The following is a 24,424-nucleotide window of genomic DNA, read 5'->3' as shown; positions in this document are numbered from 1 at the left end:
CCGGAAGTCAGGAGCCCGCGCACGCGCATCCCTGTGTCGCGCGCCTCAATCTGCAGCACTCCCGGTGCAGCCCGGCGGTGCGAGCAGCAGCACCAATGCAGCCCGGCGGTGCGAGCAGCAGCACCAATGCAGCCCGGCGGTGCGAGCAGCAGCACCAATGCAGCAAGATTGAGTGATCGGCGCTCCCGTTGCACACAGGCTGAGTGATCAGGAGCCCCAATGCAGCCTGGCTGCATGAGCAGTAGCCTCAATGCAGTCAGATGATTGAGCAGGTGCCACAATGCAGCCAGGCCGAATGAGCAGGGGTCTCATGCACCAGGGCTGAGAGAGCAGGAGCCCCAATGCAGCCTAACTGAGAGCAGCAGCACCAATGCAGCCCAGATGAATTAAGAAGAGCCCCATGTAGATGGGCAGAGAGCTCAGGAGCCCCAATGAAGCCAGGCTGAGTCATCAGAAGCCCCAATGCAGCCAGGCAAACTGATAAGTACTCCTAATGCAGTCAGGCTGAGTGATCAGGGGCCCCAGTGCAGCCAGGCAGAGTAAGCAGGACCTGCAAAGCAGTCGGGCTGAGTTAGCAGGAGCCCCAATGCAGCAGGGTTGAGTGATCAGATGATCAAATGTAGCCTGTCTGAGTAAGCAGGGGCTTGTGCTGGGCTGAAGAAGGCAGCAGTCTGAATGTAACCGGTTTGAGTGAGTGTGAGCTTCAATGCAGCTGGTCTGAATGAGCTGCAGCCCCAATGCAACCAGCCTGGCCGATCAGCAGTCCCAATGCAGCCTGGCTGAGTGAGCAAGAGCCCCAATGCAGCAAGATTGAGTTTTCAGCATTCCCAATGCAACTAGGCAGTGTGATAAGGAGTCCCAATGCAGCCAGGCCACACAAAGCCAATGTGGGCAGAGGAAACATTACAGGGACACCCTCAAAGCCTCCCTGATAAAGTGCAACATCCCCACTGACACCTGGGAGTCCCTGGCCAAAGACCGCTCTAAGTGGAGGAAGTGCATCCGGGAGGGCACTGAGCACCTCGAGTCTCGTCGCCGAGAGCATACGGAAATCAAGGCAGCGGAAAGAGCGTGCGGCAAACCTGTCCCACCCTCCCCTTCCCTCAACCACTGTCTGTCCCACCTGTGACAGGGACTGTGGCTCTTGTATTGAACTGTTCAGCCACCTAAGAACTCATGTTAAACGTGGAAGCAAGTCTTCCTCGATTCCGAGGGACTGCCTGTGATGATGATGGTGATTTACATTTCAAATGTGGAGCCTTTGTCAAAGCACAAGTGACCGTTGGGCACCACTGGGTATAGCGTTATAGACACTGAGAACATCATTTTGATTTAGTTGGCAAGGTGCTCTTTGTTTATACTGAGCTTCTTTTAATTTAATTGAACCTGGGGTTGAATATATTCCTGGAGGTTTCATCACATGACCGTAAGTGTACAATTGCCCCACCCCCAGGCTCCCGCCATTGGTCTCCCATCATGTCTATCCTCATGGCACCTTGCCTGCACCCACCAATTGGAAACCAAAAAGACACTTCCTTACTCAATTGGATGATGCTTGACACTCAGCCATTTTTCTCCATCTCTGATTTTTGTAACTAATAAACTGCAACATGCAAAGAAAATAAAAACAAAAACACTTTTTAACGCCCCGATGATTTTTGTTCCCTAGGGATGCTGCAACAGTATCCTGGAGACTAGTCTTCAATCCTTGGCGATCACAGGCCAATCCTGGGGGGTTGGCCACCCGAATTGGGCCATATTCGGCCCATGTCAGCCGTGGCTCAGTGGGTAACACCTTGTCTTTGAGTCAGAGGGTTGTGGGTTCAAGTCCCACTCCAGAGACCTGAGCGCATAAATCTAGCTGACACTCCAGTGCGGTGCTGAGGGAGTGCTGCATAGTCGGATGTGCTGCCTTTTGGGTGAGACGTTAAACCTGGCCCTGTCTGCTCTCTCAGGTAGATCCCATGGCACTATTTCGAGGAAGAGGAGGGGAGTCCTCCCTGGTGACCTGGGGCCAATATTTATCCCTCAATCAACATGACCAAAACAGATTATCTGGTCATTATCACATTGCTGTGTGTGGGAGCTTGCTGTGCGCAAATTGGCTGCCGCGTTTCCCAACAGTTGCAACAGCGACTACACTCCAAAAGTACTTCATTGGCTGTAAAGCGCCTTAGGACGTGCGGTGGTCGTGAAAGGGCGCTATATAAATGCAAGTCTTTCTTTATTTGATAACGCCCCTGCGAAGCGCCTTGGGTGTTTGACTCGGTTAAAGGCGCTATATAAATGCAAGGTGTTGCCCTCTGTGTTACTTTGCGATATTAGTCACGGCCTGAAAGGGGCGCTGGGGGTGGGAACAGAGCGTGGCCCCTGGACAGGGCGGGGCAAGGGGTAAAGGTTAAAGGGAGCGGCGCCTGCGCAGTGCTGGCAGCAGAGAGAGAGAGTGCGAGAGCGAGCGGGGCAGCTGCGGGGGGTTTTTTTTTGGTTCCGGGGGAGCGCTTTGTCCGACGGACCGGCATCCGGGAGTGACGTGTTCGGTCGTCGGGGCCGGAGCGGCGAGAAGCGGCGGCGGGCGGTGAGTGCGGGGGCCGGGGAGGGAGGCGAGGCCAGGCCGCTACCTCGGGCTGCGACACTCGGGCTCCAGGCCCGTACCCGAGGGCCGTGTGGGGAGTGGGCCCGGGTTGAAGGCTGGGCCCCGGGCCCGCTCCTCGCAACCCGGGCCCCGGGCCCGCTCCTCGCAACCCGGGCCCCGGGCCCGCTCCTCGCAACCCGGGCCCCGGGCCCGCTCCTCGCAACCCGGGCCCCGGGCCCGCTCCTCACAACCCGGGCCCCGGGCCCGCTCCTCACAACCCGGGCCCCGGGCCCCGGGCCCAGTCATGGCCAGCGCAGGAGCAGGGAGCCAATGCTGCATTCCCATAGCGCCTTTCACTCCCTCAGGATGCCCCAAAGTGTGGAAGACTTACATTTCTATAGCGCCTTTCACCACCACCGGGCGGCCCACAGCACTGTTTGAAGTCACTGCTGTAATGTGGGAAACGTGGCAGGAAATTTACGCACAGCAAGCTCCCACAAACAGCAACCTGATAATTGCTTCGGTTATACGGCACAGAGGCAGGCCATTCGGCCCAGCCAGTCCGTACTCGAGCCTCCTCCCGTCTTCCCTCATCTAAATCTTATCTGCATTAAACCCTCTATTACCTTCTCCCTTTGTAGTCCTTACTACTCGGGGGATCGAGGGGCACGGTGAGAAAGCAGGAAGGGGGTACTGAAGTTGCATGTTCAGCCATGATCTCATTGAATGGTGGCGCAGGCTCGAAGGGCCGAATGGTTTACTCCTGCACCTATTTTCTATGTTTTCCCTCATATGCTTGGCCAGCCTCTCCTTAATGACCAGATAATCTGTTTTAAGTGATGTTGGTTAAGGGATAAATATTACTCACCGGGGATAATTCCCCTGCTCCTCTTTGAAGTAGTGCTATGCGATCTTTTACCTCCACCCGAGAGAGCAGATGGGGCCTCGGTTTAACGGCTCCTCTGTAAGACGTCACCTCAGTGCGGCACTCGCTCAGCACTGCACTGGAGATTTTTGTGTTCGCGTGTCTGTGCTCATAACCTTCATGATTCAGAGGTGTGCTACCCACTGAGCCACGGCTGACACCAAGAGTCTCCTTGCATGCCTGGAGCATCCTGACTGGAAACTTCCTAAACCCCAGCCGGTAGCCCTGCGAGGTGCAACAAAACCCAGGGCTAATGAGGAAATTTTAAAAAAGAAACTTAAACTAGTCCAGGAGATCACATTGACCATACATTAACTACCTGTGAAAGGACTTTCCTTCTATACAAGCAATGGAGAGGATCGTGTGGTGTACTTTTAAAAGGTGTTTGACAAATTACCACATAATAGACTTGGCAAAATTGCAGCCCATAGCAATAAAGGGACAGTTGATATTAAATCTGCTAAGGGGCAGAAAGCAGAGAGTAGTGGTGAACAAATGGTTTTCAGACTGGAGGGAAGTGTGCAGTGGTGTCTCCCAGGGGTCGATGTTGGGGGTTACTGGACTTGAGTATACAGGACATCATTTCAAAGTTTGTAGATGACATGAGACTCAGAAATGGAGCAAACAGTGAGGAGGCTAGTAACGGACTTCAGGAAGACACAAGGACTGAGGTAAAATGAGCAGACAAATGGCAGATGAGATTTAATGTAGAGAAGTGTGAAGTGATTCATTTTGGTAGTAGTAGGAGAGGCAGTATAACAACTAGCATTTGTATAGCACCTTTTAACGTGGTAAAAGTCCCACTTCACAGGAGCCTAATCAAACACACTTTGATTCCAGGCCACATAAGGAGGTATTGGGACAAATGGCCAAAGTTGGATTTTAAGGAGCTTCTTAAAGGAGGAGAGAGAGCAGAAGAAGAAGGGATTTAGGGAAGGCATTCCAGAGCTTAGGGCCTCGGCAGCTGAAGGCAAGGGCACCAATGGTGGAGGGATGCATAGAGGCCAGAATTGGAAGCGTGCAGTAATCTCAGAGGGTTGTTGGGTTGGAGGAGGTTCCAGAGATAGGGAGGGGGGAGTCCATAGAAGGATTTGAAAACGAGGATGAGAATTTTATAACCGAGAGCCAATGTTGCAACAGTGACTACACTCAAAAGTAGTTAATTGACTGAAAAACTTTGGGATATCCTGAGGTCGTAAAAGGTGCTATATAAATGCAGTCTCTGCAGGTGGCAGGTCAAGTTTGCAATATTCATTTTGGCAATGTGAACTAAATGGTACAATTTTAAAGGGAGTGCAGGAATAGAGACCTGGGGGTGTATGCACACATCTTTAAAGTGGCAGGACAGGTTGAGAAGGCTGTTAAAGCATTTGGGATCTTTGTCTTTATTAATAGAGGCATGGAGTACAAAGGCAAATAAGTTATACTAAACCTTTATAAAACACTGATTCCTCAACTGAAGTATTGTTCAATTCTGGGCCCCACACAATAGGAACGATGTGAAGGCCTTGAAGAGGGTGCAGTAGAGATTTACTAGAATGGTTCCAGGGAAGAGGGACTTAGTTACATGGAGAAGCTGGGGTTGTTCTCCTTGGAGCAGAGAAGGTTAAAAGATGATTTTGATAGAGGTATTCAAAATTATGTGGTTTTGATAGAGTAAGCAGAGAGAGACTGTTTCTAGTGGCAGAAGGATCAATAATCAGAGGACACAGATTTAAGGTAACAATAACCAGCGGCGACATGAGGGGGAAATCGTTATGCAGCGAGTTGTTGTGATCGGGAACGCGCTGCCTGAAAGGGCGGTGGAAGCAGATTCAATAGTAACTTTCAAAAGGAAATTTGGATAAATACTTGCAAAGGAAAATGTTTACAAGGCGATAAAGAGCGATCCAATCAGTCCCACTCCCCTGCTCTATCAGAGCCGGCACAGGCACGATGGGCCGAATGGACTCCTGCGCTGTGGCCATATCATTGTACGATGCGATCTCTGCCCCAGCCAAGACCCGGTTCAGCTCCCTCTTGAAGGTGAGTAGGGAATCGGCATCCACCAAATTAAAGTGTCCCAAAGCAATTTACAGCCAATGAAGTGCTTTTGGAGTGTAGTCGCTGTTGTAATGTGGAAAACGCGGCAGCCAATTTTCACACAGCAAGCTCCCACAAACAGCAATGTGATGATGACCAGATAATCTGTTTTAGTGATGTTGATTGAGGGATAAATACTGGCCCTCACACCAGAGATAACTCCCCTGCTCGTTAAAAGAATCCACCTTGGAGGGCAGACAGGGCTTCAGATTAACGCCTCATCCGAAAGGCACACCTCTGACAGTGCAGCACTCCCTCAGCACTGCACTGGAGTGTCAGCCTGGATTTTTGTGCTGAAGTCTCTTGTGTGAAGCCACAACCTGCTGACTCGGGTGATAGAGTGCTACTCACTGAGCCATGGGCCCTGGCTGTTGCCTTTCTCTCCTAGGTCAGTGAGGGAATTTAATCTAATTATCTACTGAAATGGCTGTTAATTTTCTCTCCCATTCCAGGTCCCAGTCAGTGCATTTCAACTTTTCCATGTGCAGTAATAATTTTTCTCAAGATGGTTATTAATCAACCTCTGATCCATTTAAATTCTTCATGACGCAATCATTAACAGAACATTCAGTACGTGTTTCTTGTGTGATTCCCAACCTTTGTACTATAAAGGAGGTATGCCTTAGGAGAACCCCTGCAAGAATATTGTTCGAGGTGGTTTGTCCTGTCAGTTTACAGTGCAGCAGTTCCTGTGACTAAACAGCTGACGGATAATGTGTGTATAAACCCTTGGCTCAGTGGGTAGCACTCGCCTGAGTCAGAAGGTTGTTGGTTCAAACCCCACTCCAGGATTTGAGCGCACATTCTTGGCTGATGCATTGTGTAGTACTGAGGAAGTGCTGCACTGTTGGAGGTGCTGTCTGTGAGATGAAACATTAAACTGAGGCCCTGTCTGCACGCTCAAGTGGATGTGAAAGCTCCCATGGCAATATTCGAAGACGACCAGGGGAGTTCTCCCAGTACCCTGGCCGACATTTACCTCTTCAACCAGCACCACTTTAAAAATAAGAGTTTGATTGGTCATTGGGAACTTCCTGTGCGCAAATTGGCTGCCACATTTCCCCACATTTCCCCACATTCCAACAGGGGTGACACTCGAGTCATTCATTGGCCGGCTGTGAAGGGGTTTGGGATGTCCTGAGGTGCAAGAAAATGCTATTTACATGCAAGTTCTTTCTAATGTTTCTTAAATGACTTGCAGCAGAACTTATCAATAAGGTGTGGTAGTGGACACGTTTCACTCTGTTTCTTGTGACTGTCGGGGCATATAATGAAAGACTTGCATTTATATGGTGCCTTTCATGACCTCAATGTCCAAAAGTACTTTACAACCAATTAAGTAATCACTGTTGTAATGTAGGAAAGGTAGCAACCAATTTGCACACAGCAAACTCCCACAATGTTTATTAACGACCAGATAATCTGTTTTAGTGATGTCGATTGAGGGATAACACGGGAGATAACTCTCCTGCTAGGACACCGGGGATAACTCCCAAGCTTTTCCTCGAAATAGTGCCATGGGATCTTTTACATCCACCTGAAAGAGCAGACGGGGCCTGGATTAATGTTTCATCTAAAAGACTGCCCCTCCTACAGTGGAACACTCTCTCAGCACTGCACTGGAGTGTTAGCCTAGATTTTTGTGCTCAAGTCTGTAGTGGAACTTGAACCCACATCCTTCTGACTCGGAGACGAGAGTGCTGCCCACTAAGCCACAGCTGACACACAACAATATGTACCTAAATAAAATAGTCCGACTTGATTACTGGTAATAGCAATTGTTCAGTTGTGTGAACCTGGCACCACATTTGACTTTGTTTGTCTTGTAGAGGTTGTTGGAAGGTGTGCAAGGTTGCAGATATGAAGTTGTACAGCCTGAGTGTGTTATACAAAGGAGCTACAAGCGTTAACCTTCTGAAAGCTGCTTACGATCTTTCGTCCTTCAGTTTCTTCCAGAGATCCAGGTACAGTAGAATTCCAGCCGACAGCTTGTATGTGGGGGATGGGAAATTGAGCACTGATTGAAAGGAGCAGGCGGGAGGGTTAAGATGGCTTTCCCCTCCCATGTTAAAACTGCAAGTGGGTTAAAGTAGCAGCCACGTATTCTCCTGTCTTCTGACATCCTAAGTGATTCATGAAAATTTTACACTGCATATGAGTAAACGACTGAGGAAATTACAATTGAGGATTACTGGCGGCTCCTGCAGAGGGGCCTCGGTGAGGGAGGGTGAGTTCCTGATCTTAGTCAGGTTGCCCCAGGAAAGTGTGGAGCTGAGGATAGATCTTCTTGGCAGCTTTCTTGCACCTTGATGGTTTACAGGTTGGACTGAGGAAGGGAATTGTTGGAGATCTCACCAAGTGATTTGTGTCATTGCCCTGTGGCATTTACGTGTGGCCACCTGAACCTTTTTTCTTTTAAATAAAGATGTCTCCTAACTCCTGTGAACGTTTTGATCTGGAATGTGTGTGGTTAGTGCCACTGTGACGTAAAGAAAAGGTTATTTACAATCCTTTGGTCAAATGGGTACAGAGGAAATGCACATCATACCGATGTTCCCCGTTATTTTATTTTGGGTGCGCGCTGCTGAGAAAGAGCTGCGGCTGAAATCTATCCTCCGCTCCGCACTTTCCTAAGGCAACTTGGCTTTGGTCAGGAACCCCGCCCCTCCCTCACCAATGCATGAGAGCCATTATAGTTTTGCGCATTTGTGAAATTTCACCTTGGAAAAGTCAGTTTCGCTGCACAGAACCGACAGAGGGGACGTTGCATTACACCCAATTGTGTAGCCCCAACTCTCTGAGCCAATGAGCTACGTTTGGGACTGTCGAATGTCAGTCTGGGGTTGCACTGATGCCCATTCCCGCTTCTGTAATGATTGTAAAAGGATTAAGGGAGTGACGGCATATTCTCTAAGCTATCTGACATCCTGTTCGGTTAATGGAGGGGACAGAGGGAATGACTCTGAGGGTGCTTATGCCACAGTAACCGATTGCTGACAGCTCTCCCTTGCAGGGACCTTGCCGATGGGTTATTGGCAGCTTCCACCTGGTGAGTGTCTTGGGAACGGGATACCTTCCTTTCTGAATGCTGTGCTGTGATTCCATGTTCCACGGGAAAGGAATTGCGGTCGATAAATCAGCCGTGATCTCGTTGAACGACACAGCAGGCTCGAGGGACCGAATGGCCGACTCCTGCTCCTAATTTTTGTTATGTTCTGACCTGTGTGCAAAAAGTGTGTTTGATTTCAAACCCCTTGCTTCTAACCTGCAGTGTCCAGGAGTTTATGACTTTCACGAGTCAGCTGATTGTGGAGCGCTCACAGATCGGAAGCCGAGCTGCGGTGAAAGAGCAAGGTAAGTAAGAGCCTGGGAGCGGTTTTAACAACTGCAATCGAAATAATCGCTTCATTTCTAATTCCAAATAGATTCCTGTCATCCTTTGCCACCTTATCCATCCAGAATAACCGACAGTTCTCCATCATATCAGAGACTTTTGAGGTTTCTACCTCCACTACCCTCGTCAAAAGCTGACTCCAACTGCTTACGTTGGATTCAAGCACCGTCTCCAGTGATAATGTTGATTAAAAAGTTAATCTGATCCGGGAGTGTCTTGATGCTGACATTGAAAGCCTGAAATGAAATGGTCTCCAGTCATCTTGGGTAATCCTTGCTACTGGAGCAAGACCTAGCTCTGTCCATCATCATCATCATCATCATCATAGGCGGTCCCTCGAAGCGAGGATGACTTGCTTCCACGCCAAAAAGGGATGAGTTCACAGGTGTTTCAATGAAGGGCCTAATATTCCAGATCCTGAACTAAATCCTGAAGGGTGGAAGATGCCTGTGCTTGGGTTTTTTAACGTATGGTGGCCGTTGCACATGAGCCACCACACGGGCTTGACAGAGCTAGGTCTTGGTCCAGTGGCAAGGATTACCCAAGACTAACTGGAAACCTGCTCCGCTGCACAGACCGAGCGCGCACATATATATCACAGTGTGGGCTGGGCCTGTGCAGCCCCTGGGCCCTCGCCTCTTCTGGGCCCCAGATTCAGGCCTCTCCTGGGCTCCGGTCACTTCCCTCTACGGACTCGTGCTGCTCCTTCTCCCCCTCCTGCTGTGCCTGCCCCACACTGCAATCAGCGACCTGGCTTTGTAGCCGTCGCTCTCCTGCAGCAGCACGCGCTGCTCCCTGCAGTGGTATACCACCGCACGCTGCTCCCTCCAATGGCCCCGGCCTGCTGATAGTCTTGCAGGCCGGGACTGTGCCGATTTCCAGGCCGGTCCACCGCATGTTGCTCCTTCCAAGCCCCAGCCTGGCCGGGGCCATTGGCGGGAGCAGCATGTGGCAGCCTGCCCCAGAAATCGGCGTGGTCTCGGCCTGCAAGCTCTGTCAAGCCCGTGTGGCGGCTGGTGTGCAATAGCTACCACACATTTTTTAAAAAAATCCACGCTCAGGCATCTTCCATCGTTCAAGATGTAGTTCGGGATCTGGAATATTAGGTCCTTTATTGAAACACCTGTGAATTCATCCCTTTTTGGCGTGGAAGCAAATCATCCTCGTTTTGAAGGACCACCGTTGATGATGATGATGAAATGAGTAAAAAAAAAACAGGAAGTTGGGCTTGAGACCGTGAGATGATCTCATTTGAAGTCTTTGGTGATTAACATGGAATAATTTGAACAATATTGATCAAATTCTGGGGGGCACAAGTTAAAAATGAGATGGTTAGGATAAGAAGGGAAGCAGACCTTTATGAATGGGTTTAGGAGACAGTTGGATGTGTTTCTGAGAATGGATTAAGGGATATGATGGGGAGCAAATAATTGTTCGAATCATAGGATCGTTACAGTACAATAGGAGGCCATTCAGCCTCTCGAACCCGTGCCGGCTCTCTGCAAGAGCACTTCAGCTAGTCCCACTCCCCTGCCCTTTGCCTGTAGACCTGCAATTTTTTTTCCTTCAGGTACTTATCCAATTCCCTTTTGAAAGCCACGATTGAATCTGCCTCCACCACCCTTTCAGGCCGTGCATTCCAGATCCTAACCACTCGCTGCGTAAAGAGAGTTTTTCCTCATGTCGCTTTTGGCCAATCAGCTTTAATCTGTGTCCTCTGGTTCTCAACCCTTCCACCAATGGGAACAGTTTCTCTATCTCCTCTGTCTGGACCCCTCATGATTTTGAACGCCTCTATCAAATCTCCTCTGCTCTGAAGTGAACAGCCCCAGCCTCTCCAGTCTATCCACGTAACCATTCTTGCAAATCTTTTCTGCACCCTCTCCAAGGCCTTCACATCCTTCCTAAAGTGCAGTGCCCAGAATTGGGCACTGAATCCAGTTGTGGCTGAACCAGTGTTTTATAAATATTCTTCATAACTTGCTTGCTTTTGTGCTCTGCCTCTATTTATGAAGCCCGGGATCCCGTAAGCTTTTTTAACCGCTTTCTCAACCTGCCCTGCCACCTTCAACGATTTGTGCCCATATACCACCCGTGTCTCTGTTTGCTTCCCCTTTAGAATTGTACCCTTCAGTGTATATTGCACCTCCTTGTTCTTCCTACCAAAATGTATCATTTTGCACTTTTCTGTGTCAAATTTCATCTGCTACTTGTCTGCCCATTCCACCAGCCTGTCTATATCCTCCTTTAAAGTCTATCCCTATCCACCTCGCTGCTCACTATACTTCCAAGTTTTGTGTCATCTTTTGAAATAGTGCTCTGTACAACTAAGTCCACATCATTAATATATATCAAGAAAACCAGAGGTCCTAACTCCAACTGTACACCTGAAAAACAACTGTTCACCGCTACTCTCTGCCTCCTGCCACTCAAGCAAATTCCTATCCATGCTGCCACTCTCCCTTTTTATTCCATGGGCTTCAACTTTGCTGACAAGCCTATTATGTGGCACTTTATCAAACGCCTTTTTGGAAATCCATGTACATCACATCAACTGCATAGCCCTCATCAACCTTCTCTGTTACCTCATCAAAAAAACTCAAATCAAGTTAGTTAAGCGTGTTTATCCTGAGAAAAAGAGCTGAACTTTTTAAGTGATTTATTTTTTTCTGTTCTTGCTAAGTACCATTAACATCCTTCACTGTAATGACACTGAACTGTTTTTGGTGTTACTCACATGTATTATTGGAATCATTGGTAATTGCTCTGAAGTGCTCCCATCAATGAATTGGGTTATGCAATGTCACACTGAACTTGCAGTTGTCACTGACCTAAAGCCCGTTCTTTGTTCTCCCCAGATTACATTTGTCATCTCTGCGTCCGGAATGATTCCCTGGCAGGGGTAGTTATTGCAGACAGTGAATATCCATCGAGGGTCTGCTTCACGTTGCTTGATAAGGTACGACACAATGTTGCTGTCACGTGGCCTGAACACTCCCCAGAGACTTGGAGGATCCTGGTTATGCTTGAACTGTATAAAACACTAGTTAGGCCACAGCTGGAGTACTGCGTGCAGTTCTGGTCATCACATTACAGGAAAGATGTGATTGCACTGGAGAGGCTGCAGAGGAGATTTACCAGGATGTTGCCTGGACTGGAGAATTTTAACTATGAAGAAAGATTGGATAGGCTGGGTTTGTTTCCTTTGGAACAGAGGAGGCTGAGGGGGAGACCTTATTGAAGTGTATAAAATTGAGGGGTCTAGATAATGGATAGGAAAGACCTATTTCCCTTAGCAAAGGGGTCAACAACCAGGATGCACAGATTTAAATTAATTGATAGGAGGTTTAGAGGGCATTTGACAGGAAATTTCTTCACCCAGAGGGTGGTGGGGGTCTGGAACTCACTGCCTGAAAGGGTGGTAGAGGCAGAAACCCTCACCACATTTAAAAAAGTACTTGGATATGCACTTGAAGTGTCGTAACCCACAGGGCTATGGACTAAGAGCTGGAAAGTGGGATTAGGCTGGGTAGCTCTTTGTCGGCTGGCGTGGACACGATGGGCTGAATGGCCTCCTTCTGTGCTGTAAATGTCTCTGATTCTATGGTGTTCACCCTTTCCTTACTGACCTCTTTGGTCATCCTTCAAATATACTTGGGTCCCTCCTGGATCCCTCCATTACCCAGATCTTGACTTTGCATTACTAACCTCCCAACTCTAGTAGATTGCTCACCTTTGGGGGAAATGGTCCTCGAGTACAAAGTTCTGCCCCACCCCATGCACAGTGACACTCGATGCTGTTTTCTGTTTATTTTTTACTTCAGTTCCCACCCTGCAAATCTCTAACTTTGTAACTTTAACTAGTAGGAATGTTAAAATCTGGGGGATGGCTCATGAGAAGGCTGGAATGTGTATATATAGTGTCTCATCATGCCTTTCAAACATCAAAAGCACTTCAAAAAAATAAATTCTTTTGAAGTACAGTGATTTTTATTTTTATTCGTTCATGAGATTTGGGCTAGGCCAGCATTTATTGCCCATCCCTAGTTACCTTCGAGAGGGTGGTGGTGAGCCGCCTTCGACAACTGTGTCTCACCGGGCCATTTCAGACGGTAGTTAAGAGCTGGCACATTGCTGTGGGTCTGGAGTCACATATAGGCCCAGACCGGGTAAGGACTGCAGATTTCCTTCCCTAAAGAGACATTCGTGAACTAGAGAGGTTTTTAGGGCAATCAGACAGTTTCATGGTCACCATTACTGACTGATACCAGCTTTTAATCCCAGATTTATTTAATGAAAATGCCGCAGCTGCCGTGGTGGGATTTGAACTTGTCTCTCCGGATCATTAGCTCAGGCTCTGGATTAGTAGTCCAGTAACATAACCACTATGCTACCATTCCCCAATAGCTATGGAGCAAATGTGAATACTGTGCAGATGAGTGGTGTGATGCACTTTCTTTTTGTGTTTAGGTATTAGATGATTTCTCCAAATATGTGGACTGTATAGATTGGCCCTCGGGTTCTCCGACCTCAATCCACTACACAGGACTGGACGCTCAACTTGCCCGCTACCAGGTATTGTGCTGCCCTTCCAGAACTGTACAATTGGTGGATATTTTCAGAAAACAGTGCTTGTCAGTCCCCATTGCAGCAAGGGTTGGAGGCTCTGGATTAGTAGTCCAGTAACATAATCACTACGCTCCCTCAATTTTTTTTTTGGGTGCGTGGCCCAATCAAATTTCTGTACGTGAACGGTTTTTCCATTGAGAAGCTGCCTGCGAGGGAGCTCCGCACCGCACAACTTAACAGGAGCGTTGGTTGGAGGTGCATTGTGTGTCTCCTATTGAGCCGCCTTTGGAGAACTGTAGAGTGGCTGGCTGAGAAACTCCGTACACCGTGGGCTTTGAATCACTGGTGGTCAAAGCATGGTCACCCTTTCTCCTGAGCTGGTCCCAGTGGCTGTGCTAAAGGCTATCTCTTTTGAAATAACGTCTTTTGTACGGTGCGAAGGTGTCAGCAGGGCTGAGACCTGTATAATCATAGCACAGGAGGAGGCCACTCGGCCCATCGTGCCTGTGCAGGCTCTTTGAAAGAACGATCCAATTAGTCCCACTCCCCTGCCCTTTTCCCACAGCCCTGCAAGTTTTCCTTTTCAAGTATTTATCCAATTCCTGGTTTGAAAGTTACTATTGAATCTGCTTCCACCGCCCTTTCAGGCAGCCCGCTCCAGAGCCCAACAAAAAATTAACACCCCTCGCTTTGGGTTCTTTTGCCAATTACCTTGAATCCCTGCCCTCTGTACATATTGTACATGATTATTTCAAAACATCACTGTTACACTCTCTAAATTTGTCTGTGTCTTTTTGCAGAATCCTCGAGAAGCTGACCCTATGTGTAAAGTACAAGCAGAACTGGATGAAACCAAAGTAATCCTGGTAAGAGTCAGAGTGGATGATTGCTGACATTGTTATAATCCTCTATACACGCTAGCAAATACTGAGTGATACTGACACGTGCTAGTTATACAGGACAGGTGTAATCTTGTATATCTTCAAGGTCTGGCACCATACACTTCTAAACTAGTTACCATTATATAGTGTCTCTCCTATGATCATTTTATCCAGTTGTGTCAGCTGTGGCTTAGTGGGCAGCACTCTTGCCTCTGAGTCAGAAGGTTGTGGGTTCAAGTCCTGAACACACAAACCTAGACTGACACTCCAGTGCAGTGTTGAGGGAGTGCTGCACTGTCTTTTGGATGAGATGTAAAAGAGATCTCGTCTGCTCGCAGGTGGACGTAAAAGATCCCATGGCACTATTTTGAAGAGCAGGGAAGTTATCCCCAGTGTCCTGGCCAATATTTATCCCTCAATCAACGTAACAAAAAGCAGATTATCTGGTCATTATCACATTGCTGTTTGTGGGAGCTTGCTGTGTGCAAATTGGCTGCTGCGTTTCCTAATTACAACATTGCCCACACTTCAAAAGGACTTCATTGGCTGTAAAGTGCTTTGGAACATCCAGTGGTCGTGAAAGGTGCTATAATGTTTTTTTTCATTTTCTCTCAAATTACTCTACCTGCACTGCGATTAATGGTTCCTCCTTTTTTTTGCTTCCAGTAACTAAGGTGTTCCCAAGTCTGTGCTCTCTTCCACTCTTCCCTCTTCATATCATTGACCTCTCCCACTTAGTGAAACATGTTTCACTCTGATTCCAGTCTGGTTCATCAGCTTCTTCCAGATTGTATCACCTTCAGTGCTCACAGCCTGCAGTGGTGTTGCTGTAGCCATACTTGTGGCTAAATATATTGGATAGCACTGCTCAAAATCACTGTCTAGCACCAAATATACCATCTTGCACAGTGTTCCTTCTCCACACTCTCTGGGTTGAAATTGCAAATCTCCGCAGTGTTTACTCTTGCCTCGCTCGTTCCCAGGACCTCGAAGTTCCTCCTAGCCTGCTTAGTCTTTTAAAACCCAACGTCAGAGAATGCATAATTGGGGGACAGGTAGCAGAATAGATAGCTAGCTGGCTTCAAGACAGGAAGTAGAGTGTAGGAGGAACGGGTAGCTTGGCAGAAGGTGGGTAGTGTTCCACAAGGATCAGTGCTGGGATCACTGCTGTTCACAATTTATACTAATGATTTCGACCATTTGAATCAAGAACACAATTTCTAAATATGTGGATGACACCAAATTGGGTGGGGTGGGATATCAATACTGAGGAGGACTGCAACAACTTACAGAAGGACATTAATAAATTTGCTGAATGGACACATTGGCAAATGAATTTCAAAACAGAAAAATGTGAGGTGCTACATTTTGGTAAGAAAAATAGGGAGGTCACTTATTACTTGGAGGGTGGGGTAGAGGAACAAAGGGATCCGAGTACAAATACACATCACTAAAAGTAGTGATACAGGTTAACCAGTCCATTTTTTAAAAAAAGCTAACCAAGCACCACTGTTTATTGCTAGAGATAGAATTGATGAACAGGCTTTTGTCTCTTGGAGGAGGGGGGGGGGGAGAGAAAGGCTGAGGGGTGACCTAATAGGGGTCTTTAAATTATGAAAGGTTTTGATAGAGTGGATACAGAGAGAATGTTTCAACTTGTGGGGAGGAGCATAACTAGAGGCCATCAATATAAGATAGTCACCGAGATATCCAATCGGGAATTCAGAAGAAACTTCTTTACCCAGAGAGCGGTGAGAATGTGGAACTCGCTGCCACAGGGAGGGGTTGAGGCGAATAGTATCGATGCATTTAAGGGGAGGCTGGACAAGCATATGGGGGAGAAGGGAATAGAGGGTTATGCTGATAGAGTTAGATGAGGAAAGACGGGAGGAGGCTCGAGTGGGGCACAAAAGCCGGCATGGACTGGTTGGGCCGAATGGCCTGTTTCTGGGCCGTATATCCTGTGTAAGCTTACTGTCCTCCAATCACTACTTTGTCTTCTCCGCTCCTCTTATTAAACCTGGGTAGTGTCCTGTACTATGGATCTAGGTTCTTAAACTAGATTGCAGAATTTAAAACACACCTTTTGTATGTAGGAAGTGTGCAAAATTCAGAGTTCTTTTATATAACTTTTTATATTCTTCAAATGTTTCCAGACACTGATTAGAGGGAAGTTGAGAACTTATTTCACCCAGAGGGTGGTGAGGGGTCTGGAACTCACTGCCTCAAAGGATGGTAGAGGCAGAAACCCTTATATTTTAAAAAGTACTTGGATATACACTTGCAGCAGAGCTGGTCTCCAGTTGTCTTGGTTAACCCTTGCAACTGGATAAAGGCCTAGCTCTGTCAAGCCCGTGTGGTGGCTGGTGTGCAACGGCCACCCCACGTTAAAAAAATCCACGCACAGGCATCTTCCACCCCCTCAACTTGGAGTTCAGGACTAGAATATCGGGTCCTCCATTGAGACGAGACATCCGTGAACTCGCATGAAAGCAAGTCCTCCTCGTTTGAGGGACTGCCTATGATGGAAGTGCCGTAACCTGCAGGGCTACGGACCAAGAGCTCGAAAGTGGGATTAGGCTGGGTAGCTCTTTTTTCAGCCGACACACGATGGGCCGAATGGTCCCCTTCTGTGCTGCAAACTATAATTTCTAATGTGCTGGTGTGTTTGAGTATCATAGACCTGCAACCTATAAGTTGAGGAGACTTACAGCTATGATGCTTGTCTTTACAGCATAACACGATGGAGTCCCTGCTGGATCGTGGGGAGAAGCTCGATGATCTGGTGTCAAAATCCGAAGTTCTGGGCACACAATCTAAAGCTTTCTACAAAACTGTAAGTGCATGCGTTGCCCATCCAATGGAACCTGCAAATAATTAACAAAATGTCCTATATCCACAGATGGCACAAGGCTGAGGGAATCCGCTCGTGCCCTGTGCTAAAATATGTTACCGCTGTGCATTTGATGAGAATCATTTTATTGTGATATGATTTACCTAAACATCCAAATGTCAGACTAGTTATTGGGATAATGTTCTCCACTACTTAATCAGGTCAGAGCTGATGCCTTGCCCCTGTATCTGTTGTGGATGTAAGCCATCCGATGTGTCTCACTTAGATTCCAGCTTTTAACTCCTGCCCGACTTCCATAGTTCCAACATACTGGCGGAGTTCCCGTGCTGTTCCTCACTGGCTACGATAACATAGCGGTTATGTTACTGGACTAATGATCCCGAGACATGAGTTCAAATCCCACCACGGCAGCTGGGGAATTTAAATTCAGTTAATTAAATAAATCTGGAATTAAAAAGCTAGTATCAGTAATGGTGACTGATTGTTGTAAAAAACCCATCTGGTTCACTAATGTCTTTAGGGAAGGAACACTACTGCCCTTACCCAGTCTGGACTATGACTGCAGACCCACAGCAATGTTGATTCTGAAATGGCAAGCCGCTCAGTTATACGCCACCACCTAATCGAAGGAGATTAGGGATGGGCAATAATTGCTGGCTCTTGCCAGTGACGCCCTGTGAATGTATTTTGTTTTAAAAAGTGCGCCAGCTGGTACAGAGTATGTTTGAGTTACAAATTTGCAGCGAGTGTTACCAGGACCTGTTTACATAGGAAATTTCGATTATAACTTTCAATATTGATGTAATAAAGTGATATAAAACTCAGTCTTGGGGTTCTATATCTAAACTAACCCATTCTTTTTTAGATTCCAGCCTGTATCTCACTCTAAAGGCAAAATAAATCTAATACAGACAAGTGTAAATCAGGTACATTGTATCGGAAGGAAAAATAGTCCAGTAACATCACCGCAATGGGGCTCAAATTCTAAGGATGAAGTTAAAAGGATCCAGGACTGTTTTTCGACTCTGCTCAACATGTCCGACCAATGTAGAGCAGTAATCCACAAAGCCAACAGAACGTTGAACCACACAGCAAAAACTGAGGGGTACAAACAAGCTCTGTTTAATGCTCTGGTCGGGCCATACAGGGAGACAGAGCTTCGAGCATTGGAGGCAGTGCTAGGAGCCTGAAAGCTGCTCCCTCACAACTCTGATCTGTAAGACGACGGAAGACTGGAGAAAAGTGGGCTTTACAGCTGAGAAAGGAGGTCATTTACTGCGGAGAAATTAGCTAGTAAATGGTATGGGAAAGGTCAATTGGGAGAATAATTACGAGAATAGGACAAGGTGCCACAAGTTCAAACTAGTTTAAAGGCAAATTTAGGATGTTTGTTTTTCTTCCTCCAGGCTCGGAAACAGAATTCCTGCTGCGAGATCATGTGATTTGTGGACCGGGACCCCCTCGATCCTCTGCCTTCAATAACATTCGGTTTGTAAAATAAATAAAATTTTCAGCGTGTGGGGCAAACAGCAACTCTCTCAGCAGTGTTTCCTGGATGGTTGTGCCGTGCACTGTGGAACATTTCCCCCCCCCCCCCCCCCCCCCCCCCCGATTTGAGGCCAGTTGACGATTACCATGGCTTGCGGCTATCTCAATGGTTCGGGGTAAAGGCAGCCTTTTCATTTTCTGTTTGACTGTGGGCGAGAGTGCAGCTAACTATCGCCAGCTTGCCCTGAATCCCTGAAGGAGTTGCGTTTCCCGTAGTTACTGATGGTTTTATTTTTGACGAATGGCACAGCGTCTGGCTCCGCCGGCGTTGATGTCTCTCGTTAAAATGAATGATTGTGACCTGATCCAGAAAGTTGTGTGTAGCTCTGGGGAACTTGAACATTGCTGTTGAACCCACCGAACAACCGTTTTAGAAGAGCAGCGATTGAGCTGATTTTTCTTTCTTTTCCCCCCTTTACCCCCCGTCCATAAACTGGCAATTTGTGCTTGTTGTACACTCTATGGGCAGTGGTCCTCCATGGCCTTCACGTGGAAGCCTGGATATTGAATCCATTGCAGCTTAATACTGTACCCTTCCAATATTGTATTATGGTCAGGGTGTGCTGTCTGTTGATCAGCGGCAGGAACCTTGGTCCACTTCTCACCTCTGACCCAGGTGTGCTCCGACCATTTGGCCACCCACTGCTGCCTTAGCTCCGATTGGTGACCTCGCCAATGACCCTTCCTTTTCTGTGTGCGTCAGGGTCTGCAACTTGCCTCCTAAGCCATCAGGAAGTCCTGATTTGGAGAGAGACTGAACAATAATAGTGTGTAAAGCCAACCAGACAAAATAATGGAACGGAGTAATGGTCTTGAAGTCTCTAGCATTCCCTTTTTGTTTAGACGTGCACTGATCTAGGTTGTGCAGTGTGTTGGTATATGGGAGCTAGCGTTGATTGAGCCAACCGTTGCATTGTGCAGAAGCATGTGGCACTTAACCTGAGGAGCGCAGATATTGTGTGGCAGCCATCAGTTATAACTAGATTCAGCTCTGATTGGATCCGAATTTATTTTGGGGAGGGGTGGGGGGGGAGAGGGAGCAATCTCCAGCAGTGAACTCTTCCCATTACTGTCCCTTCCCACAAGCTCTATCGTCTCTCCGTGTTGGTCACTTCCCCCGCCCTCCCCCAGTGAGCTTGGGCGGCCAATCTCGTTGGATGGTGGCTCCGCTCTGCCAGTGTCACTCGGGAACCGACTGTGATGGGGCGAGTGACACAGAATGAATTTCATTTCTCTCCCCACCCCCACCCCATTCTGTCAGACTCTCTGGGAATTGCAGAAGTGAGGAAGAAACCTACCTCCCACTATCTGGCACAGTGTTGTGATAATTGATGAGGTATTAACCCTAGGATGAAGCTGTTGGCTTTTATTCCGATTATTGGTCTCTCCCGCTCATGAGCTCTGCTCACTTGATTCTTGGATTGCTGCGATGTTTCCATGCTGATAATCTAAAGTAAATGTCACTCTATACACACAATTGCTGTGCCTTTTTGATTCCTCCGTCTCTGCATCTCAGGTGGCCTGAATATGTGAGCACCAATGCTTTGATCGGCAGTTAACTTTAGCAAAAGGATTGCCTTCACCTAAAGTGCAGAGGTCGGGAGTGTCTCTGGCCCCGTACTTCAGAAAGTATTCTGAGTACCTCGACCTGATGGTTAAGACAGGCTAATTTAGATGTATATGCTGCCTCTGTACGTGTGTTGTGTACAAGTCCCTCACTCCATCTTCAAAAGGCTTTAAAATCGGCAAAACCTTGAGGCTGTCCCGGACTAGTCTGGAGTCAGATTCTGAGGACTCTACACCAGGTATATGGTAGTGCGTCACGGATTAACGCACCAGATTGTATAGGAGCTATTCCACTTGAAAGCGAGTATAATTTTAGCGAGGAAACTAAAGTTATGATTGGCAACAATTAAAATGTTTGATCCCGCAAAATAATGAACTAATAAGTATTCACTGCTGAGTGGGGCTACGGCAGCTGCAGTCGGCTTTGAGACAATTGTTGATGATTAACTCCTCGACTGGGACTGGGACCGACTGCAGTTATGACAATGTATTGATGAAGGAAGGCGTGAATAATATCTTTGGAAAATATTTTCCGTGTGCGATGTTGCTGCGTGGTGTTGCAGAGCACAAGGAGAATAAAACGCCCGCTGTAGCGTTGAGCATCTTCTATTTGCTTTGAAACGGTGCCTTTTTTGAGTTTAATGCTGTACCAGTTTTCTACCAACAGATGCTGCTGTAATGCTTTGCAACGCTCTTCTTTTTTTTTAAAAAAAAAACTTTTGAGGAGACAGATCTTATTGGCTGCTTTGCAGTTTTTAACATCGACCCTTAACTTGTACATTCCAGTTTAGAGGAAAACAATACCCAGTGTCTCACTAATGCCGTTAATCTTTGGGAGTATAGGAAGTTAATATGTAGCCTTTTAGCAGTTTGCCCCTCAGTGCATTCAGAAATGGAATTAACATTGCCATTTTAACAGCTTGCATTATATTTATAGGTATGATTAACACTTGAAATATATTCTCTTCAGTTCAGAATCTATAGGTTTGATTTGTACTGCTTAGATTGATTCCCTGTTTCCCAAGAGAGTATTCCAAACCAGGATATTCAGGATTGTCCCAGATTTATTCGCCCCCATTTTCCATGTTGTCACAAGTGGCAGTTTGTACTGCTGTAGTGTTTCGATGTCTCAACGCTGCAATTCGCAAAGGGGTAACCATAAAGTGACGAATCCATTCCCTTCGCGACTCCTTGGTTTAGAACAGGCTTGCTGGATTTCAGATTTTGATTTTAGAAGGTTCTTGTTTGCTTTTGGCCATTGCTTGCTGAGTTCCCTGGGATCCTGTACTGCCCTTGGGCTGGGTGCATTTGGCTGCAGTGACCGGACTTGCCTAACGATGTTCCTTTCCAAGCACTTTAGACAAAGTGCCCAGGGTTTTTTGGCAGCGCTGTGATCCTTGGCCTGTATGGTGTGCCCTTGTATTCTGTATCAGTGTGCGGTATTTGCAAAATGGTTGCATTGATGTCGCTTTCAAGATTGCAGGGTGCTAGTGATCTGTGATTTTGGTGAGCTATTTGTTGTGTATATGGACTGCTCCCAGTGAACCCACAAACTCTGGTGTTTGTTACAGTTCTAGACACAACCCTTTTGGGCCAACCAGACTTAGCGGTGTAGCTGGCGGTATATCGTCGAGTAAGTTACTCCTGTATTTTTGCTGAATAAATGCCCACCTTTCTCGCTCTGTTTTTCACTTGGAAAGGGGCGAAGACTGACTGGGCAGCACTGCAGACCATTCTCTTCAGAGCAACGCTGTGGAATGAGGCAAACATATTTATTTCCAAGTTTGAGGAGAGACAGCAGCATCATACACCCCGCTGCGCCCCTCTCTCTCTCTCTCTCTCTCTCTCTCTCTCTCTCGATGGGGTGGCCTTAGCAAGTATGTAGACAACCCCCCCCTCCGAGAATGTATTTCCTCACCAGAACTTTAAGCTCTGCCGGTGTCTCAGTTGGTGCCTGCATTTTGGGTCCGTAGCCATTTCTGTTTATTGATAAAGCTTCCCTTCTTTCAATCGCCAGGCTCGGCCTGAAGATTGATACTTGGGCAGCGCGCCTCTCTTTAGCAAACGAACGAGATAACATGCAGCGGTGAGGTGCCCGTGGTTTAGCACGCTGCCATTTATCTCTGATGCACGAACGGTGCGATGGAAGTTTCTGTGCTGTTTGTCAAAGCTCCCACAGTGAAACTAGTCTCCACTTCATCTCTCCGGATTGAGCCGGCTGCACAAAACCACGCACTAGTTGGCATGGGTCCTCCATCTCGCTCATGCTTGTCTGGTGCAGTTTAGAGGTTGATAAAGCACATTATGGGGCAGAGTGGGAAGCCCATCAATTCTGCATTTGGATTTGCCATACCTGAGCTCGGTGCTGGAGGCTGAAACCATGGATGAAAGTGGTTCCATCGCCCAAAACCCTCATTTCAAAGAGCACAAAATTGACCAAAAGAAATGATGTGCATTTAAAGGGGGAAGTGGTATAGATGTGTAATCTGAACTGGTAAAATGCTCACTGTAATGCAGCTACTAGAAGCGAGGATTAAACACATACAGGTCTTAAGTATTTTGCTTTTTTTCTAATCAGGTGAATTGTAAATGTGCTGTAACAAATAAATTATTTTAGTCTTGTTTGTAAACTAACAAAAAAATGCTCCTGTACGGTTACCAGCGAACTTCAGTTGAAGATTGTATTTTGGTGAAGTTGCTGGTTTTGTTGTCACGCATTGATTGTTAACACTGTTGTAATCTTGCCTTTTTCAAAATGTATAAAATTTGCTTTCAAAGTCCTTGACTGTTTTATTTGGAACAGAATAGTGCTGTGCCGGTGATAGACTTTTGCTCCCCTTCAGTTAAAAGTTAGAGTAAGAACAAAAATAGGAGCCGGCCAAACAGCCCCTCGAGCCTACTCCGCAATTTAATATGTTCATGGCTGATCTGATCATGGACTCGGCTCCACTTCCCTGCCTGCTCCCCAAAACCCCTTATCCCCTTATCGGTTAAGAAACTGTCTATTTCTGTCTTAAATTTATTCAATGTCCCAGCTTCCACAGCTCTCTCAGGCAGTAAATTCCACAGATTTACAACCCTCAGAAGAAATTTCTCCTCATCTCAGTTTTAAATGGGTGGCCCCTTATTCTAAGATTATGCCCCCTAGTTTTAGTCTCCATCAGTGGAAACATCCTCTCTGCATTCAGCTTGTCAAGCCCCCTCATAATGTTATATGTTTCGATAAGATCACCTCTCATTCTTCTGAATTCCAATGAGTAGAGGCCCAACCTACTCAACCTTTCCTCATAAGTCAACCCTCTCATCTCCAGAATCAACCTAGTGAACCTTCTCTGAACTGCCTCCAAAGCAAGTATATCATTTTGGAAATATGGAAACCAAGACTGCACGCAGCATTCCAGGTGTGGCCTCACCAATACCCTGTATAGCTGTAGTAAGACATCCCTGCTTTTATACTCCATCCCTTTTGCAATAAAGGCCAGGATTCTATTGGCCTTCCTGATCACTTGCTGTACCTGCATACTAACCTTTTGTGTTTCATGCACAAGTACCCCCAGGTCCTGCTGTCGAATTTGATAGATTGCAAACCACCCTTGGGTGAAATTTCAGATAGAATGTGACCTTGCGTATAGCACCATGCCTCATGGCAGGAGTTGGAAAGCGAAATTTTGACAGGTGAATTTTAATGACTAAATGTTAGCTGATAAGACGTGCATCTAATTTAAAGTCTTGTGTATAGTGTATTTCCCTACCGTCACACCTGAAAAACTGGCCTTGAAGGTATTGAACTGCAAAACATTCCCACGTTACAACAGTACTTTAACTGTAAAGCGCTTTGAGATGCCTGGTGGTCATGTAAGGTGCTATATAAATACATATCTTTTCTTTCAGAAGTGACAACTCCAAAGCATTGCTCAGTGGGTAGCTCCCTCGCCTCTGAGTCAACATCATGGATTCAAGTCCCACTCAGACTTGAGCACAAAAATCTAAGCTCACACTCCAGTGCAGCACTGTACTGGTCGGGTGAGATGTT

General features: G+C 47.0%; 1 protein-coding gene across 5 annotated transcripts in view; it reads left to right on the top strand.

Annotated features, from left to right (window-relative positions):
• Window positions 1-2,434: 2,434 nt before the first annotated feature.
• LOC139235111 (synaptobrevin homolog YKT6) overlaps window positions 2,435-24,424 on the top strand; it is a 54,534-nt gene continuing 32,544 nt past the window's right edge. For 2 of the 5 annotated variants that reach the window (XR_011588420.1, XR_011588419.1), the window contains exons 1-8: window positions 2,916-3,878; window positions 7,409-7,543; window positions 8,851-8,933; window positions 11,832-11,932; window positions 13,444-13,548; window positions 14,343-14,408; window positions 17,158-17,259; window positions 18,684-18,765. Coding sequence is in view for 3 of the 5 variants with exons in the window: in XM_070866281.1 (XP_070722382.1) it covers window positions 3,847-3,878; window positions 7,409-7,543; window positions 8,851-8,933; window positions 11,832-11,932; window positions 13,444-13,548; window positions 14,343-14,408; window positions 17,158-17,259; window positions 18,684-18,719 (660 nt within the window). In the remaining 2 variants the exon portion in view is untranslated. Of the gene's footprint in view, window positions 2,576-2,915; window positions 3,879-3,898; window positions 5,523-7,408; window positions 7,544-8,850; window positions 8,934-11,831; window positions 11,933-13,443; window positions 13,549-14,342; window positions 14,409-17,157; window positions 17,260-18,683; window positions 23,172-24,424 lie in introns of those variants that run through there. The other 3 variants (XM_070866283.1, XM_070866281.1, XM_070866282.1) reach the window with 3 other exon arrangements.

The sequence above is a fragment of the Pristiophorus japonicus genome, chromosome 22 (genome assembly GCF_044704955.1).
Source record: "Pristiophorus japonicus isolate sPriJap1 chromosome 22, sPriJap1.hap1, whole genome shotgun sequence".
NCBI lineage: Eukaryota > Metazoa > Chordata > Chondrichthyes > Pristiophoridae > Pristiophorus > Pristiophorus japonicus.
Note: the sequence above shows the minus strand (reverse complement) of the source record. Positions and strands in the feature narration are given on the sequence as shown.